Source organism: Pelophylax lessonae (assembly GCF_965119305.1).
Source record: "Pelophylax lessonae genome assembly, chromosome: 7".
NCBI classification, from domain to species: Eukaryota; Metazoa; Chordata; class Amphibia; order Anura; family Ranidae; genus Pelophylax; species Pelophylax lessonae.
The window spans coordinates 273,470,607-273,491,002 of record NC_138774.1 but is presented as its reverse complement, the minus strand read 5'-3'; the positions used below and the strand labels follow the sequence as shown (position 1 = coordinate 273,491,002).

Sequence of the window (20,396 nt, the reverse complement as noted above, 5' to 3'; positions counted from 1 at the left end):
ATATTTTTTGTCACGCGGAATTTGCGCAGCGGTCTTTCAAACACCATTTTTTTTTTTTTTTTTTCAAAAAATACATGTCACTGCATTTAAAAAAAAAAGCTATAAACAGTAAAGTTAGCCCATTATTTTGTATATTGCGAAAGATGATGTCACGCCAAGTATATAGATACCCAACATGTTACAGTTTAAAATTGCACACACCTGTGGAATGGTGACAAATTACGGTACATAAAAATCTCCATAGGAGACGCTTTAACATTTTTTAAAGGTTACCAGTTTAGAGTTACAGAGTACTGTATTTTCTGGCGTATAAGACTACTTTTGAACCTCAAAAAAATCTCCCAAAAATGGGGGGTCGTCTTATACGCCGAGTATAATATCTCCAAGGTAACCTAAGTATAAGTATTACCAGTAGATGAAAATTAGGGGGGTCGTCTTATACGCCCAGTCGTCTTATACGCCGGAAAATACGGTAGCTCTTTTTTTACAATTATTACTCCCGCTCTGGCGATCACGTGATACCTCACATGTGTGGTTTGAACACTGCTTTCATTTGCGGGCACAACTTGCGTATGAGTTTTCTTTCGTGCACAAGCTCTTGGCGATGGGGGCGCTTTAATTTTTTATTTTTTTTCATATTTATTTGATTTAATTTTAGCACAGTTTAAAAAAATAAATAAAAATCTGATCACTTATATTGCTGTCACAAGCAATGTAAACATCCCTTGTGACAGTAATAGGCAGTGACAGGTACTCTTTATGGAAGGATCTGGGGTCTAAAAGACCCCACACCACTCCACTGCACTTTAATTTATTCAAAATGCCAAAATTGGCATTTTTGAATATTGACAATTTTTTTTAATTCATCATGTCGCTTACTACATCGGAGACCCGATCAAAGCCGAATTCGGCTTTGATCGGGACTCCAACCAGCCGGCGGACATGCCGGCTGGTTGTTCGGGAGACCCGGGCAGAGACGTGGAAGGTGGGGGCCATCGGGGGGCATCCCCTCCCGAGCCGCATCGGCTGTTATCACCTGAAAGTCGACTACCGTCTCTAAAAAACAGTACCGGGATGATGCCTCTAGCTGCACCCATCATCCCGGTACAACTACTTCTCTGAGCCGACGTAGGGCTACGTCGATTTGCGGGAAGTGGTTAAAGACTAAGCCTTTTCTGACATATGTTGCTTACAAGTTAAAATCAGTATTTTTTTGCTAGAAAGTTACTTAGAACCCCCAAACATTATATATCATTCAAACGCAATTAATTGGAAAAAAAAATACACTTTGAAGTAATTTAAAAAGTTAGCCCAATTTTATTGTTTATTGTGAAAGATGATGTTATGCCGAGAATCGTGATCTTTATACTAAGCAAAAAAAATTGTGATTCTCACTTTATCCAGAATCATGCAGCTTTAGCACAACACAAAGCTTGTAACAGCCTCTATGCACAGGAACAGTCAAGATCAACTACTGTTACATGAACAAATCTCAAGACAGGGCAAGGGTCAAATTAAGCACCAATGTATTAAGCGGGGTACACACTAGTAGAAAATCTGCCGGAAATTCCCGTCCGAGGTAAAATCGTACGATTTTCGGCTAGTGTATACACAACTTTCAGCAGCCGATGCCAACATTTTCAATGGAAAAAAAAAAAACGGAGGGACAAACACCAACAGGGCCGGACTGGCCATAGGGCAGACCGGGCATATGCCCGGTGGGCCGAGGCCTCCCCTCTCAGTCAGTCAGACAGTGTCACTGTCTGTGTCCCGATGCCGGCGGTTGCCGGCCGCTGCTGGCCTCTCCGCGGCCGATTCCGTGGAGACTGAGGGCCGCCCGCTGCTGTCCCCGACTCTCCGTCAGTGGCCGCCACTCACTCCGAGTCCTAGCACTGCCTGGGCTCAGCTGGCAGCCGACTGATGCTGAGCCCAGCGCCGCTCACTGCGGCCGCCGGCCGGTGTCACGTCGGATTGCAGCGACATCCAGCGTAGGCGCTCAGGAGGGGTGGACCGGCGTCAGGTGACTGAAGGCGAAGGGGTGGAGCTAGAGGCCGGGGACCGTCACCCCCTGCTTGATTCAGGAAGAAGCGGGAATGAAGTCGCTGGCGCCGCACCGCAGACAGCTGAGCCAGAGTGAGAGACAGAACAGAAGTTGAACACCAGGATGACGAGTCAAGGCCTGGCTGCTGCAACAAGGTAAGAAAGGGCAGCCGCAGGCAGCACAAAAACAGACACAACAGCTGGGATTTGTGGTTCTGGGCTGGCCTCCACCGTCAGAGCAGTGTTCTGGTCAGATTGGTCTGGAACTGTCACTGCTAGAAAACATGTGCCATCATGCCAGCTTGCTTGTTACATGTGATGTGACAGCCAGGTGCACATTTTCAACTTGAAAATGTGCATCTGGCTGTCACATCACATGTATCAAGCAAACTGGCATGGCACAGGTTTTCTAGAAGTGACAGTGTGTAGCTGTTTTCTGTTTTTTATGCCTGCGGCCTGCCTGCCTGCCGCTAAGCCAGAAGTGAACAATGCTCAGCCGGAGGCCAGAACCACAAATCCCAGCAGTGTTGTGTTTGTTTTTGTGCCCTGGTGCAGGAGTTGGGGTGATCCGAGGTGTGAAGGTGCAGGAATTGGGGTGATCTGAGGTGTGTTGCAGGAATTGGGGTGATCTGATTTTTGAAGGTGCAAAGCTCACTTGATTTCTTACTATTATTCAAGCGGTTTACAGCAGTTACTTTATATGAAGCTGACAGTTGTTTTTTATGTATCTGGCACTCCCAATTTCTTTGAAAACATTTTTCGGCACACTGTGCCCAAAAAGGTTATCTACCCCTTGATTAGAGTAACCCTCATCTTGTGCTGCTTCATAATATTTTTAGGACTCAACCATCAATACAGGATTTAAAGTAAGACAAAAAACAGCATCACATGGCAGCTCTGATCTATATTGGACCCAGTCTGTCAGATTAAACTAAAAAAGGTACCGTAATCGAATCCAAACATCCTGGAACATTAAATCTTGTCATCAACCATCCCGACGAACGTCACGCCCCCTCCTGGGCTGCTCAGTCCAAAATGCCCAGGCCTATTTTTTGTCCCAGTCCGGGCCTGAACACCAAACATTTTTATCGTCCGTCCCCAGACGACCAATTTTCGTTTAATGTGTATGCAGTACGTCCGTGAAAAATCGAATACGAAAGACCGCGCATGATCTGAAGTTGCTGACGACCCGGAAGTCTAGGAACAAATGTCCCAAAAAAAATAAAAAAATTGGACGAGAAATTTTGTGAATATTATGCACGGTCAACTAAAAACGGTTATGACCGCTGAGCATCAGAGAGAAAAATCAGAGGATATTTCGTCCGATTTTCGTCAAGTGTGTACTTCTCTTTCGGAATAAATGATAAAACATTGCAGCTGGGAAACTTTCTAGAACCACCGTATCTTTATACAATACCTTATCAGCTCTAACAATCAGTCCCGTCACCATTTGTTTCCCAACTTCACCAAAGAACAACTGGTTGCCTTCATCCTGAAGTAATTGCTGCAATCAGAGAAAAAAAACAAAAAGTATTTTTTTGCTGCTAAATCTGACCAAAATGGGATATGTATCCAAAATCTGAATGCTCTCAAGCATCTGTGCTGACCAGCACTTTCCTCCACACACAATCACTCATTTACATTTAAAGCCAAGGTCTGGGCTTGGCACCACCTCACCTTCCATACAGGTCACCCAAGCTGTATTTAATGCAATTTTGTGTATACTTATCTATTCTGATGTCTTAAAGTATAACTAAAGGCAAAACTTATTTTTGTTTTGGATAGAATGGAAAGGGATTAGAAAACCTAGGTTTTTATTTCGGGCTGTGCCCCTGTTAGCTAGAGGCACCCTCTTTATTTGTCCTGTTTACCATTATTATCAAACGTGAAAGTAAAAGAAAATCTCAAATTTTGGGCTGTGCCAAGAAAAGTGATAGAGGACAAATCGTCCAATGGGGACACAAGTTCTGCTGACCTGGGGGGGGGGGGGGGGGGGCGCCCAATGGATTCCCTTAATTTGTAGGGATATCCTCTCACTTACTGGTTTTGGCTATACAAGAGGATGTGAAGGTAAATCTCTCCAAAGGGTGTGTCCCTTTTGGAGAGATTTAGCTTCACAACCTGTTGCATAGCCAAAACTGTAAGTGAGAGAATATTCCTACAAATAAAGAGAATCCATGTGATGAATAAAGAGAATCTGTGTGATGCCAAAAAACTGACAACCGTCCCTTACTCTATCCAAAACAAAAAAAAAAAAAAAAAGAAGTTTTGCCTAAAGTTCTATTTTAAGGTTGGTCATGTGATACCACAGGGTCCTCCTCTTCACCTGGGTTGTTCTCAGTTACTCAGGGAGCACCATGCATTTACAGTATTGTCCTTAGTCTGCTGGGCTGAATGACGCTGGGCACCATTCAACCAAAAGACAGAGTACATTTTGTGACAAAGAAAGTACTGTGGGGGACCTCTCGTGAGCTGCCTACCTACCTACAGTAGCCTATTTGCCTTATCTGTGCACAATCAATGCATTATTACAGGAAATACAAGCAGAAAGGACTGTGGGGGACAGCTCCATATTGAAGCGGGGTATTGCAACCCAAGCATTTTTTTATACAGTTTGAGGCCCCAGTTTAAAGTAAAATAGCTCAGAGTTGGGCTTTAAGCCTATGGAGCGGGGCAGGAAAGACAAGCTACAGACACCTTCTGTACTGGGTTATTGGGAGGAAGAATAGCATTATATTATTACTTTGTCACCAAATTCAGCAAATACAGCTGAATCGAAAGACAGAACGGCAATGCCTATGGGCACCTATTAAGTATACAGGCCTGTAAAATAAAGAATGTCTAGAATCTAGACTACACTCTAGATCAGCCTTTCTTTAACATTTCAACACAACATTTGAAATAAAATTTCTGGTCTCGGGGAACCTCTGCTAAAAATTTAAAATCTTCAACTCATGACACATCAGTGTGACAGTCAGTGGGAAGAATGCTCCTTACTCTTATCATCATTGGGAAGAATTACCCCCTTACAGATAGCTAAAAGGAACAATGGTGTCATTGGGAACTTATCTGAGAGGCAGAAATTGCTCATTGCTCAAGGAACCCCTAGCAACCTCAGGAGGAACCCTGGTTGAGAAACCCTGCTCTAGATCCTTAAAAATTGTAAATCTTCATTTAAAGAGTCATACAGTATCGGCATTGTTTCATTCTGCACTACAACACTGTGATCTTGAAAGAATAAACAAGAAAACATTTTGTTTCAGTTACCTGAAAAGCCTGACGGATACAGTGTAATTTTGCCAAAAAGTCCTGGTCATTATAACACCCCAGCAGCTCCGTTCTTTAAGGAATAAAAACAAACATACATGAAGGCTTTAAATACTGAAACATCTCAGTACCATTTTTAAATCAGGCTTGATATGTGGGAAAGGCAGCAAGAAGGGTGTTTCTGCATCACCAGCAAGTGTGTACAAACATCTCCAGATTACTAACAAAAGAACGCTGCAACGACAAACTACGGGATGAAAAGCTGAAATGCTCTGCAGGTAAATTCTGCATTCTGGATGCAACTGAAGGTTTATTTTGACTAGAGTGTACCTTTAAAGTGTTCAGGCCGTTACTGATGGGTATACTTCAGGGAGGGCAGGGTCTATTCCTGATTTGCCACTATTTATTGTAAGCCAACCCAACACAGACCCAGCTCCCCCATGCTGCTCTGGCAGATGTTGCTCACCCTACTGTCAACATACACAATAATACCAATAGTATTGGGACGCCTGCCTTTACACGCACATTAACTTTTTTTTTTTAAAATCAGATCATTTTTATTGACAACATTAATGAATGATACAATAAGTGTAGACACCAGACATACAATGGTCAATGGCGTATCCATCATGCATAATACAACTTTTGTAACTATATAGGTTTGTCATTCTCCATTTCGATCTAGATCAACTGTGATAGTATGCATGTACAAGTCATATACGATCCAGAAGTAAATAGAAAGCTATATCATTTATTCTAGGACATTACTTATTGCGTCTCTACATTTATTTAGCTCAACCTATATTTTCTATCTCTTGTCTTTGCTTTTTCTCTACCGCTTCGTACTATTGCTAGCTTATCCAAAAGGTATATATCAGAAGTGGTAAGATTCCGGTTTTAAGTTAAGGAGAGTCACCTTATTTTAGATGTGATAACAAATAATCTTCATTTTTTCTTTGAAAAAACAAAACAAACTACAATCGCCTTCGCCTCTGCTTTTTGAGCCACCTCATGTACGTACTATATCCCTTGTGCTCATTGGGGTGAGTCAGTAGCATTAGTCTATATTTATTAATCAATCCAAAAACTTTGATTTTGAAACTCTTCCATTATCTAGGTGGAAGAAGTTTTCCTTCCAAGAATTCTATTCGGAACCAACTGTACCGGGGCTAATCCAGGAACATCTAACTAGCTGTCCCCGGAACACTCAAACTTCTTAGGGCTTCCCCTATGTTTATAAGTGAGATTCTCCCTTAGAAGAGCCTTGTTCACTTCCTTAACCCATTCTGAGTGTGTAGGAGGCGTACGAGAGAGCCATTTCCATGCTATAAGTTTTCTGGCAATAAACAACACCCTAAGAACAGCAACATGTGTATGTGGTGCATAAAGTTCGTCATCCAAACATCCTAGTAAACACAGTTTAGGTTCTAAATGGAGAGTGATGTTCTAAATTGTATTCATTGAGGTTAGTATTGTTGTCCAATACCGTGTTAACTTTGGACATTTCCATAACATGTGTAGAAGTGTTCCATTATTTATTTTACAGCTTGGGCACAGTGGGGAGTCTCTCCTACGCCATTTATGTAATTTGTATGGGGGTATGATAAGTGCAATGTATGATGAACAACATGGGAAAGTCTTTGTGTTAATGAGAGTCACACTTTAAGGACATTATCCAACGCACTAGACCAGTCTTCATTCAATATTTGACCTATATCTTCCGCCCAACCATTTCTTCAGGTAAATAGCATAGCTTTAGAAATTTGAGTCATAAAGGAGTGGTATAAAGAGGAGATAATTTTTTACTGTTGATGTAAGGAGTCTTGTTAGTATTACCAAATCAGTTATTTCTCACTGAGAAATCTTAGATTGAGCAGAAATGGCACGTCTCAATTGTAAGTATTGGAAAAAGATGTTATTTGGTAAGCCATATTCTTCTCTAAGCCAATGGTCCTCAACTCCGGTCCTCGGGGCCCACTAACAGGCCAGGTTTGCAAGATAACCAAATTACATCACAGGTGATCTCATTTGCTGTTCAGTGATTGCAGTATTCTAGGATGCATCTCCCCAAGGTAATACTTAAAATCTGGCCTGTTAGTGGGCCCGAGGACCGGAGTTGAGGACCACTGCTCTAAGCGATTGGAAATCTTTTAACAGATTACCCATTTAGAAGTGTGATATATAAATCAGCCCATATCTATCCGGATGAGACAACTGATGGACAACAAATGAGACAACGAATGAAACACAAATGGACAACGAATGAAACACAAATGGACAACGGATGAAACACAAATGGACAACGGATGAAACACAAATGGACAACGGATGAAACACAAATGGACAACGGATGAAACACAAATGGACAACGGATGAAACACAAATGGACAACGAATGAAACACAAATGGACAACGAATGCAACACAAATGGACAACGAATGAAACACAAATGGACAACGAATGAAACACAAATGGACAACGAATGAAACACAAATGGACAACGAAAGAAACACAAATGGAAAACGAAAGAAACACAAATGGACAAACGGATGAAACACAAATGGACAACGGATGAAACACAAATGGACAACGGATGAAACACAAATGGACAACGGATGAAACACAAATGGACAACGGATGAAACACAAATGGACAACGGATGAAACACAAATGGACAACGGATGAAACACAAATGGACAACAGATGAAACACAAATGGACAACAGATGAAACACAAATGGACAACAGATGAAACACAAATGGACAACGAAAGAAACACAAAAATGGACAACGAATGAAACACAAATGGACAACGAATGAAACAGAAATGGACAACGGATGAAACACAAGTGGACAACAAATGAAACCCAAATGGACAACGGATGAAACACAAATGGACAACGGATGAAACACAAATGGACAACGGATGAAACACAAGTGGACAACGGATGAAACACAAATGGACAACGGATGAAACACAAATGGACAACGGATGAAACACAAATGGACAACGGATGAAACACAAATGGACAACGGATGAAACACAAATGGACAACGGATGAAACACAAATGGACAACGGATGAAACACAAATGGACAACGGATGAAACACAAATGGACAACGAATGAAACACAAATGGACAACGAATGAAACAGAAATGGACAACGGATGAAACACAAATGGACAACGGATGAAACACAAATGGACAACGAATTAAACACAAATGGACAACGGATGAAACACGGATGTGAAACTGATGTTGACTGAAAAAATGGATGACAAAAAAAAACGTGACTGAAGTGACGACCTCTTTCACACATACATCAGTTCAGTCACATTTTTTTTGTCTTCGGTTTTTTTTTCAGTCAACATCAGTTTCACATCCGTTGCCATCAGTTTCACATCCGTTGCCATCAGGTGTTTGTACGATCCGTTTTTTTTAACAGATTAAAAAAAGAGCTTTCATCCGTTCTTAAAAAACGAATTTTGACAGAAGTGGATGAAACGGATGTAAATGATCATCCATAGGAATGCATTAATGTCAGTTTTTCATCTGTCAACAGATGGATGAAAAAACGGACGTACAGTCCGCATGTGTGAAAGGGGCCTTTCTATTACATCAAGAACGGAGACACATTAAGACAGAAGATGCGTTACTGACTGGATTGCAAGGTTAAAATAAAGGGGATAAAATAAAGGGGAAAAATACAACTAAGGAATAAAATGAATGCAGCCACCACATTTAAGGTTTTGTAAGCTGCAATATAGAATATGTTTGTTATTGGGTTTAATACCACATTACAGCATGTTCCAATTTACTCATGAAAATCCAGATTAGACATAACAGAACTGGTGGCTCTGTAACATCTGTATTATGGTCAATTAGTATTTGCAGCTGGCAGAGAAATGTCCTTACCTACTTGTCCTGCAAGCCACTTCTCCTGCATGCACCAACTTCAAGGCCTCTTCATATGCTGCAGCAGGCTTTTGAGGAATAAAGGGGCCCTCATTCAGTTGTAAAGCGTCAAACAGCTGAAAGACAAATCACATGCATGAATACCAGCTCAAGGAGCTAAAGAGAGTTGCAAGGTTGAGGTTTTGGATTAAGGACGTGGGTTTTTGTCCAGCACAGTTCATGTGGAAAACTAGACAGAACTTTCTAAAGGCCAGCAGGTTTAGGCAGCAGAGTATTCTTCATGGTCAATATTACTGAACAATGGTCTCACCTCAGCAGCTGAGAAAAAGGACTCGTCGGATATGGTGCTGATCTCATCATCCCTCTTCAACAGTTTCTTGCCTTCCAGATGAGGAAACATCAATGCTCCTTCTATACAAAGAAATGGAAGGATGTAAAGTAATGTAAAGTGCATCAGGTGACCTAAGGGGAATAATTCATCTTTGAGGCTTGCTCAACACCAATGCAATGCGATTTTGACATGATTTTCAGGGCCATTATGTAGTGCAACGTTCATGCAACTTGGTTATGATTTTGCATATTCTATGGGAACAAGTCGCATTAAAGTAACACAGGAACCTTTTCCAAAATCTCACCATACCAAGTCGTATTGATATAAACAGGCACCACTGATAAAAATGTGACTTCCCTTGTCATGCAATTCTGTGTGACTCAAGTAACATCAGAAAACGCATTAGTGTTCTTATGTTCCTTCCTAAAGAGGAAGCTGTACCCGAGGACCTGCAGTGCAAGGATATCCGTGCTTTTGCTTCATTAACCCATCAGTCATCACATCCAACTTTCATTAAGGGGGCATCTCTGAGTTGAAGGAGCAAAACCCTGCTTCTCTACAAAGTTGGCCACCCCACCCCACACACACAGTCTAGATCCTCATTTAATTATGTACTATTTCCCGATTTACTACCAGAAAGTACAGGTGCCCAGTGTAGCATGCAGTTGCCCTGAGTGCAAAATTTAGAAGGGTGCAGACAGGGCTGACGCCACCATAAGGTGTCGCCACCATAACTTGGCAGCATGGGGGGGGGGTGCAACATTTAGAAGGGTGCAGACAGGGCTGATGCCACCATAAGGTGACGCCACCATAACTTGGCAGCATGGCGGGGGGTGCAACATTTAGAAGGGTGCAGACAGGGCTGACGCCACCATAACTTGGCAGCATGGGGGGGGGGGGGGGTGCAACATTTAGAAGGGTGCAGACAGGGCTGACGCCACCATAACTTGGCAGCATAGTGGGGGCAAAATCCAAATCCTGGACCACTTGCTGGGGATTTGTATTTTTTAAATACTTGTCTTCCCAACAGGCAAACTTAAACCTAAACCCCCACTGGAAATCCTGCTGCAGATATTCTCCTGCCTGCGGGGGACAGCTAATCCTGTCACTGATGCTGAAGGACTAGTGAGATATGGGAGGAGTGTGTGTGTGTGTGTGTGTGTGTGTGTGTGTGTGTGTGTGTGTGTGTGTGTATCTAAAAGTACACAGGTTGGGCTATGCCACTGCAGGTGCCACAACTATATACGGCAAGTTGACATAAACATAGTTTTTATAAAGAAAAAAAAAGAATTTTCCAAATTTTATTTTTCTTTCTTTTTACTTTTTGAAAGAAAGCCCTAAATTCTCAATCTCACTCCTCTGACTCACTCAGCTGTTTGTCTTACCAGCTTTTAAGATCTATAGATACTTTTTTTCAGCGAAGCAGGTATCATTAGCCTGGTGACCATGTAGGTCAAAGCCTAAAACTTCACTTACTTAAAATAATTTGAATATAGTCATATAGTGTGTGTGTGTATATATATATATATATATATATATATATATATATATATATATATATATATATACACACACACACACACACACACACACACACACACACACACACACACACACACACACACACACACACACACTAGATATAAAAAGTCTACACAACCCTGTTAAAATGTCAGGTTAACGTGATGTAAAAAAAAATGAGACAAAGATAAATAATTTCAGAACTTTTTCCACCAGTTTGTTGAACAACAAACTGAAACCTTTTAGGTGGAGGGAAGTAAAAATATAAACCTAAAAGAATATAATATAAGTATGCACACCCTTAAACTAATACTTTGTTGAAGCACCATTTGATTTTATTACAGAACTCAGTCTTTTTGGGTATGAGTCTATCAGCATGGGGCACATTTTAACTTGGCAATAATTGCCCACTCTTCTTTGCAAAAACACCCAAAATCTATCGGATTACGAGGGTATCTCCTGTGCACAGCCCTCTTCAGATCAACCCACAGATTTTCAATCGGATTCAGGTCTGGGCTCTGGCTAAGCCATTCCAAAACTTTAATCTTCTTCTGGTGAAGCCATTTCTTTGTTGATTTGGATGAATGCTTTGGGTTGTTGTCATGCTGAAAGAATGAATTTTCGCTCCTTTCCTTCACGTTCATCTTTCTAGCAGAAGCCTGAAGGTTTTGTGCCAATATTGAAAAGTATTTGGAACTGTTCATAATTCCCTTTACCTTGACTAAGGCCCCTTTTCCAGCTGAAGAAAAAACACCACCATGCTTCACTGTGGGTATGCTGTGTGCTTTTGGTGATGTGCAGTGTTGTTTTTGCGCCACATATCTTTTGGAATTATGGCCAGAAAGTTCAACCTGGGTTTCATCAGATCAAAACACATTTTCCCACATGCTTTTGGGAGACTTCAGATGTGTTTTTGCAAAATTTAGCCGGGCTTGGATGGACCCCATAGACCAGACATATAAAGAATACGGGAGAGCGTTGTCACATGTACCACACAGCCAGTACTTGCCAGACATTCCTGCAGCTCCTTTAATGTTGCTGTAGGCCTCTTGGCAGCCTCCCTGACCAGTTTTCTTCTTGTCTTTTCATTAATTTTAGGGTGACTTCCAGTTCTTGGTCATGTCACTGTCGTAGTGTGTCGCTCCAGGGAGGACGCGTTGCTAGGGTCTTTGCTGTTGCTAAGGTGAGCGCGGCCTAGTTTCCTTCTGCAGCCCGGTCTCACCTCCGCTGTCATGTTCAAGAGCGGGCACTAACTTGTTAACCATAACTGGTGGAGAGTTTACAGGCTGATTATGATCTCTGTCGTGGGGGTCATATCATTATAGTAAGAGGCCAATTTATCTAGTGGTGGCGGTTCTCTTCACACATGGTGATCTGAGTTTGAAGTAACCATAGGAGCACCCTGTCCTTTCCTGCTTGGATTCTACAGTACACAGATTTGGATTGTCTGTTGTTTACATGGACTATGTGGTTCTTCACTTCATTTTTAGCGCTACACCTGCTTTGCTTTTAACTGTTTTTAAAGATCTATATTTCTGATTTATGGATCAATGTGTTGGCAGCTCATTCATTTATTTATGTGATTTGTGATTTATCCCCAAAAAATTTTATATATGCGCAGCATATTCCTTACAATATGTCACTGTTGTGCCATATTCTCACCACTTGAGGACTGTCTTCCTTGTGTTCCATGGTATATCTAATGCCTTCAAAATTCTTTAGTTCCCCTCTGTTGACTGATACCTTTTCAATGAGATCCCTCTGATGCTTTGAAAGCTCTCTGCGGACCATGGCTTTTGCTGTAGGAGGTGACTAAGAAAATATCAGGAAAGACCGACTAGAACAGTGGAACATTATTTGGGGTTAATCAGAGGCAATTTAAATAATGGCAGGCGTGTACTGACTCCTACTTTAACATGAGTTTGAATGTGATTGCTTAATTCTGAACACAGCTGCATCCCCAGTATAAGAGGGTGTGCACTCTTATGCAACCACATTATTTTATAGTTTTTTATTTTTACTTCCCCTCCCCCCCAAAAGATTTCAGTTTGTTATTCAACTATATATACACACACACACACATGTATATGTATATGTGTGTATATATATATATATCTCCGGTTAATTTATTTATTTATTTTTTTCAGTCCTGAATATAATAAATGTGGATGCGCCATACATTCCTGTTGGAGCCCTGTGAATTATTCAGAAAATCCAGGTAAGACCTTCTCTCCTTCTTCCCATGATGCAGTGCACGGAGCCCAAGTGGCAAAATGTTTAGGCCCAAGCTTTGTCACCTTCAACCTGGCAGGTTGAAGGTAATTAACCCTGCATAAGCCATGACACAGACCAGTACTGATATTACACACAGTAAAGCATCAGCAGGTGAAAAGGGCATTGCAGCAGAATTTTAAATCTTTAATTGCTGAGAAAACAACACTGATGGTTTGAAGAGGGACATAACACATTCAGATCACTCATTAGTTACCCAGATCCATCAACATGGTATCTTGGGGCATGCTGGGGCCAAACTCTTCCTGAAGATTATAAGCACGGCTCAACAAGGCTTCTAATCTGCCGGACAACTCTTTGCTCTGCGAAACATAAAACAAGAACATTAAAATATCCTTATAATAACATTTAAGATGATAATGTTTATTGAAACGAATATTGCGATCAGCTGTGTATGCTGTGCTGCCGGTTTTATAACTAGAGAGCCAAAACTTATCAGACAATGGGATACTACTATGTTCCTTGCAAGCGGTGTAGTTGTTTGTGAGATTACAGCCTACGTTTTTAGCTTTGACTTTTGACTTTCGGGTCCAATGAGTTTGAGTCGCAAAATTATGGGCAGAATTCTCAGAGTTGTAACTTGCTCATTGTGACATAGTTTGCTCACGTCTTTTTATGTGTTACTTCTAAGCTAACCTCTTCATACTGACCATGCTCTTCATCTGCCACAATTCTTGAAATATTATAATAGTAATAAATATTTTAAACATATATTGAGGTTGACGAGGAGGAGGGGAGGAGGCTGCGGTCTCATATCGCTGTGTCACGACACCTTCGATGGGCTGTTGGAGGAGGAGTGACGGGGACATGGGCAGAAGGGACTGGGAGCCGGGCTAGCAATGAGCGGCAGTGCTTTAAATTGGAGGAGGAGATAGGACGAGGCCAGTTAAGTGTCCTAGCAGTGTGTGTCAGCGCCTGCTGTGTGCCCGGCAAACATTGAGCTACAGTGACTACTAGAGAAAAGGGCAGGAGGGGAGTAAGCCTATCTAGAGGATTCCACTAACGTTTTGTTTATCAGCCCTTGTGCCCAACCATGTGTGTGTATGGGGGGGCATAAATATTTGGTAAATGTCCATCTGATGGGAGTGGAAGTGAATGTCACACAGCGGTGGTGGTTTGCGGTGACTTATGTTGTTAGCTTTCATTTACGGGACTCATATCTACTTTTGGACGCTTTGAATCAACAATATTCCTTTTAAATATAGTTTTTGGACTGTGCACTGATCACGATTAATGTTTGGACTTATATATATACTTTTTTGGATTATGGTAGAGTACTCCTAATTTAACATATACAAAGAAATCCTGGCGCTGGAAACTGAAAGATCAGAGAACCCAAAATCTGTGGTGTCAAGCTAAATGGGATGGACGACCAGATGTAGAGTGCCTAATTTAAGATTACCCTCTTCACACTTTATTAAATATTCATTAATTATTTATTCGCTATCAATTCATTGTTTGCGCTGCTGGTGTTTTTCACTTTATTAGGTGTTAGTTTCACTGTATATTTATATATTGAGAGAATATTATGTTCTGTAGCACACCTACATATTGGAACAACAAGCCTCCATCCCTATTTGTATATACAAAATCCGTTTCATAGGTTTGCGGGACTTTAAATGAGACAAATTGATCCTTGATTATATGAAATAAACATTTTAATATTTTAATAAAAATAGACCATTATTGGCCATCCATTGTAAAAACAGTAGATTATAAACCAGTAGAAAAGGTCTACTTCAATTCATAATAAATATACAAAAAAATAGAAAATAATAATGATTATACATTACAAGGAATACAATATAATTTAAGTAGGTCAAATTACAATTAAAACAATTGACCTACTTAAATTATGTTGTGTTCCTTGTAATGTATAATCATTATTATTTTCAATTTTTTTGTATATTTCTTATGAATTGAAGTAGACCTTTTCTACTGGTTTATAATCTACTGTTGTTACAATGGATGGCCAATAATAAGGCTCTGTTCACATCTAGGCGTTTTTGGGGAGTTTTTCTGCTCTAGGATCAGCTCTCAAAACGCCCAACAAGACAAATCCTATTCATTTCAATGGCCCCTGTTCACATCTGAGCGTTTTGACGCTGTTTACAAAACGCCCAACGCTCAAGTACATGAGCTTCTTTTTGGGCAGATTACAGGCGTTTTCCATTGGTATCTATTCAATCAAAAAACACCTGCACAAAAAAACGCCTGTAAATCGCGGTAAAAATCGCGGTAGAATTGCGGTAAAAAACGCTATGCTCAGGTGTGAATGTAGCCTAAGTCTATTTTTATTAAAATGTTTATTTCAAATAATCAAGGATCAATTTGCCTCATTTAAAGTCCCGCAAATCTATGAAAAATATTTTTGTATTTATATATTGATGTTGATTTACTAAAAGGTAAATAGTCTGTGCACTTCAAGTGCAGTTGCTCTAGATCACTTGCAGTACACTTCTAGTGCACAGCAAATTTGCCTTTTGTAAATCAACCTCAATGTTCTTAAGTCACTGACCCTATAACTTTTTATTTTTCTGGACTTGGAATTAGCTCATGGTCATTAGTCAAGATTTCTTAATTCACATTTTTTTTTTTTCAAATATCTGCATTGCCAAAGTTACCACCACCTTATAAGAGAAGTATGGGGTTTCCTTATTTATATTGACCTAGGTGGATGCAGCATCGGTACCGGTGCCTCTACCATGAGAATCGATAGCTCGGTTCTGACAGCTCCCTGAGCAGAGAGCTGCTGACTGTCAGTCACAGCTCTCTGCTCTGCCCTCTCCTCGCTCATTGGAGCGCTGAGCTGTGGAGGGGGCGGGGGAGCGGCCAGCTCAGACTCTCAGCGGCTCGCTGAGAGGCTATGCCGGGTGTCGGTCCCGCTTCCGTAGTCGTGATGACGCGGTGCCTGGACCGACATCTGTGACATCAGCAGAGAGTGGACTACAGCCGCTCTCTGCTTAAAACAGGTCACGGGAGTGCAGAACGAACTGTACTCCTGTGATCCATAGGAGACGTACAGCCAAACAAGCTTTGGCTGTACATCTCCTTTGACTGGTTTGCATATATCCAATAGGTACAGTGTTATATACTCACACTGTAAGGTGGGCTAAAAGGAATTTTACTGCTCAAGGAGACCGAGTTCAGAGAAGCCATTGTTTCTCTACAATGTATGGATCCTGGCCGAAAAAAGCTGCATGCAGTACAGAGTATATAGTTCTAAAATATTAGGCTGTATCTATGCACATACCAGTGGTTATGGCTACACAACGCAAAGAGGCAAAAAAAAAAAAAGTTTTGCCTTTAGTTATACTTTAGGAATAAAGTTCTAGTGTGCTTCAACCTATTAGATAAATCGTTTGGGTATCCCAACCACCATCACCCAAAAGGGGGAGCTCCAAAATACATTTGCGGTCAATAGCATCTTAGTGAATATGAATCTAGTGGCAGTATCTCTATATGGCCAGCACCCTTCATCTTCTCCTGTGACTGACTCAACGTGTTTAGAACAGTTCCCTATGATGCTGGCCTAGATAGGGTGGAATGATGTCCATCTGTTGTTGGTGACACCATGATATGAACCAGTGCAAAACAAAGTCATTTAAGCCACGTACAGGGAAAAATATGGGGCTGCAGTTGCAGTCTCCTAAAAGACAACTACCATTTTTCAAAGCTTTATTATTACCGTACCCCTCCCCCATTTATTTGTGGACAGTTGTCAAGATAGTGAAATTTAGTGTAGATAGACAATTGGCCCACATATGTCCAGCCTTCAACAAAAATGGTTACACTTGATGTGAATTCATTTTAGCAAAGCGTATTATCTTCTGGGAACTCACCTCCTGCAAGCTCTCCGAGATGCTGCCTCCATGGGGCTCAGTGCATTGAGCTGTAGGGGTACTGGAGCTGCATCGCTGGCCTATGTTCAGAGCCTGCTCCCACTTATGTAGAGCCTCTTCGAATAGCTCCATTCCTAGCCACCAACACAACAAACAGGAACATCCATTTATAAATATATAAATGAGTCACTATAAACCTCAGAATATTATACAAACAAAAGGATAATAAAGGGCAAGTAAACTTTCACACAAAACATACCCACCGGCCTTGGCGGTCGGAGCAGAAGTGTAAGCGGTACCTGCTCTTAGCCCTCCCCTAGAAGCAGGGGAGGCCGCCCTAAAGTGTAAAATCCCCTTTTGGGTGAAACTTCGCTTTAACAAACCCACTTGCCACCGTCGCAGATGCATGCTTACCGGTTTACTGGAGCATCATTATGTTTACCTTCTGCCAGCCTAAATATTCTTCCTGCTGTCCACATCTGTGCAGTCAATCCCAAAGATATTTATAGGACATTTTCTTCAAAAGCAGGAGACCCTTGGATAATGGAAATAAGATTCAAACCCAGCAGGAGGTAAAACTGCACTGGGCCGCAGCAGTAAGAACCTGGTAAGTATGCAGCTCTGGTGGCAGAGGGCAAGTTGGAGGGTGTGGAGGAATATTCCCCTAGGGCAGGAAAAACTAAACCAGGAACCAAAACCTGGCTGGAAGAAGCTGATTCAGGTTCTGTACTTGGAGATGCTTAAGGTCCCTTTCTTAGTCAGTCATTCTGATCAGGTCTGCCTGTCAATTTTTCAGCCGGACCTGATCGGAAGGTCCATGCAGCCGTATGGACAGGTGGATGTAAATGGACTTTTTTTTTTTTTTTGCCTTCTTCTGGATCAGCTGTAATAGAAGGACTGTGTACTTGGAGGTTTTCTATTTGTTCATTATTTTTTTGTTTCTACTGGTTGAATTAGATGGACTTAGTTTTTCAACCTATGTAACTATTTCATGGGCAACAGAATCACTTTAGTTCCCTAATCTGACATTATATGGGAGTAATTTTTTTTTATTTTTTTCAAATAGATTTTTATTAATGGTTTTAAACATACAATGAAGATCCTAGTAAATGGGAATATAACATATAAGAAATAAGTTATAAAAGTGCGCTACTAGGTGTACAAATTAACAAAGGTGTGACAATAAACATAAATGAAATGACAAATGCAAAACTGTGCATAAAATTATTATGATGCGAGAGTCTCTTTCATCTGAAAAAGGTGACCATAGCCCAAAATGATGCGTGAAACCGCTGAAATGACACTAATGTGTATAAACCGGCTGGATTGGCCTCTTACCAAATGGCAATCCTGAAAACGTGATGTTAAAACAAAAGTGCAATAGTGATGGTGACATCCGGTGATGTGAGTGGACTCTTACCACAGGTGAGGGAGACTGAAGCCGACTCTTCAGTGGAAACGCGTCGGGGGGAGCCAGCCGTTCTGCTATATGTCACGGATCGCACTGCAGGCGACCGTGATTATTATTTGAGTACTTGCGGTTTACACCACGGATGTTTGTAAGTCCCCGTTCACACTAAGGCGACCTGTGAGGCGACCTGTTCGCCTCACAGGTCGCCGTAGGTTGCCTTCCATAGGGAAGCTGCGGACCCGTTCTAATAGGAGCGACACAAGTCGCTCCGACTTAGAAAAAGGGTCCGGAGCTTCTTTGGGGCGACCCGGAGGCGACCGCCATAGACTTCAATGTTATGAAGTCCGTGGCGGCCGCTTCGAGGTCGCGGCGCGCTGCTCGCACCGCGACCTCGGAGGTCGCCCCCCCAAGTCGGATCACCCCTGTGTGAACGGGGCCTAAGTGTTCACCTTTTTTTATGATTCAATAAATTGTGGGTAACGCACTATCAGTCCCTTCCTTCTTTCTCTGGTGGTTTTTCCTGTTAGAACTTTCACTTCTGGAAGTTTCCGGACCCGTGCAGTTAAGAAGTGGCTCTGGTCCATCCATCCCACTGGACATCTCACCATCTCTGGCTGATCCAAACATTGGATTCCTTGGCACCACAGCATATGCTCATTTCTCCCTCACCTGTGGTAAGAGTCCACTCACATCACCGGGTGTCACCATCACTATTGCACTTTTGTTTTAACATCACGTTTTCAGGATTGCCATTTGGTAAGAGGCCAATCCAGCCGGTTTATACACATTAGTGTAATTTCAGCGGTTGGACTTTGTTCACGCATCATTTTGGGCTATGGTCACCTTTTTCAGATGAAAGAGGCTCTCGCATCATAATAATTTTATGCACAGTTTTGCATTTGTCATTTCATTTATGTTTATTGTCACATCGGATGTTACACCTTTGTTAATTTGTACACCTAGTAGAGCACTTTTATAACTTATTTCTTATATGTTATATTCCCATTTACTTCCTATTTATCACAGTGCTGCTTCTACACTTAATCACGTTGGTTCGCGCACCTTTTTCATTTCAACAATGAAGATCAAAAGGACATCATCAAACAATGAGAGGATAAAGGGAAGTCCTAAAATGAGAAGGCAAATTTACACAGTGCGCATTATTGATGTAGAAGTACTATGAAATGCATGAAATTAGAACCGGGAATAGAACCATGGTATCGGGAGTAGACCCGGCGAACCGCCTCGACCAAGGCACCCCGTCCGGGAACAACCTGTGCCAGGGGGGAGAGGCGAGCCAGTCCATCGTCCCATTAGGTTCAACAGAACTGGTTAACAAGATTGTATTGCAAGAAGAAGATACATTTTGAGATCAACCTTCAAGGCATATTAAAATATGGGAGTCATTTTAAATACCCCAAAAACACAGCAGACAAAAAAAAAAAAAAAAATACCTTGAGCATACAGGTTTTCTGCATTAGAGTCATCCACGGGTAAATGTTCATCCATCTCTCGGGACTCCCATGGTTCCAGGGATGGCGCATTTGCACTGGAGGAGTTGACTGCTACTACCTACCAGAGAAAACAAGAAAAAAAATACAAATAAGAAAAAGAAACAAAATACACAGATGAAATATATTTTTCAGAACAATTTTACCTGCCAAAGGATTTTTATCCCTGTCCAACCAGTCCTGAGAATTACACAGCTCTGACAACCAAAACAGCCAGTTCTGAAAAGAGCCTGGTCATCTCCCTGCCCCAACCTGGACAGTGAATG

General features: G+C 41.5%; 1 protein-coding gene across 1 annotated transcript in view; it reads right to left on the bottom strand.

Moving 5' to 3' along the window:
- MIGA2 (mitoguardin 2) overlaps positions 1–20,396 on the bottom strand; it is a 66,539-nt gene that overhangs the window by 8,075 nt on the left and 38,068 nt on the right. Inside the window, exons 5-11 of the mRNA XM_082263111.1 lie at positions 20,074–20,191; positions 17,209–17,342; positions 13,563–13,668; positions 9,533–9,633; positions 9,223–9,338; positions 5,308–5,380; positions 3,458–3,544 (exon numbers count right to left, since the gene is read on the bottom strand). Of these exons, the coding sequence (XP_082119237.1) occupies positions 3,458–3,544; positions 5,308–5,380; positions 9,223–9,338; positions 9,533–9,633; positions 13,563–13,668; positions 17,209–17,342; positions 20,074–20,191 (735 nt within the window). The remainder of the gene's footprint in view (positions 1–3,457; positions 3,545–5,307; positions 5,381–9,222; positions 9,339–9,532; positions 9,634–13,562; positions 13,669–17,208; positions 17,343–20,073; positions 20,192–20,396) is intronic.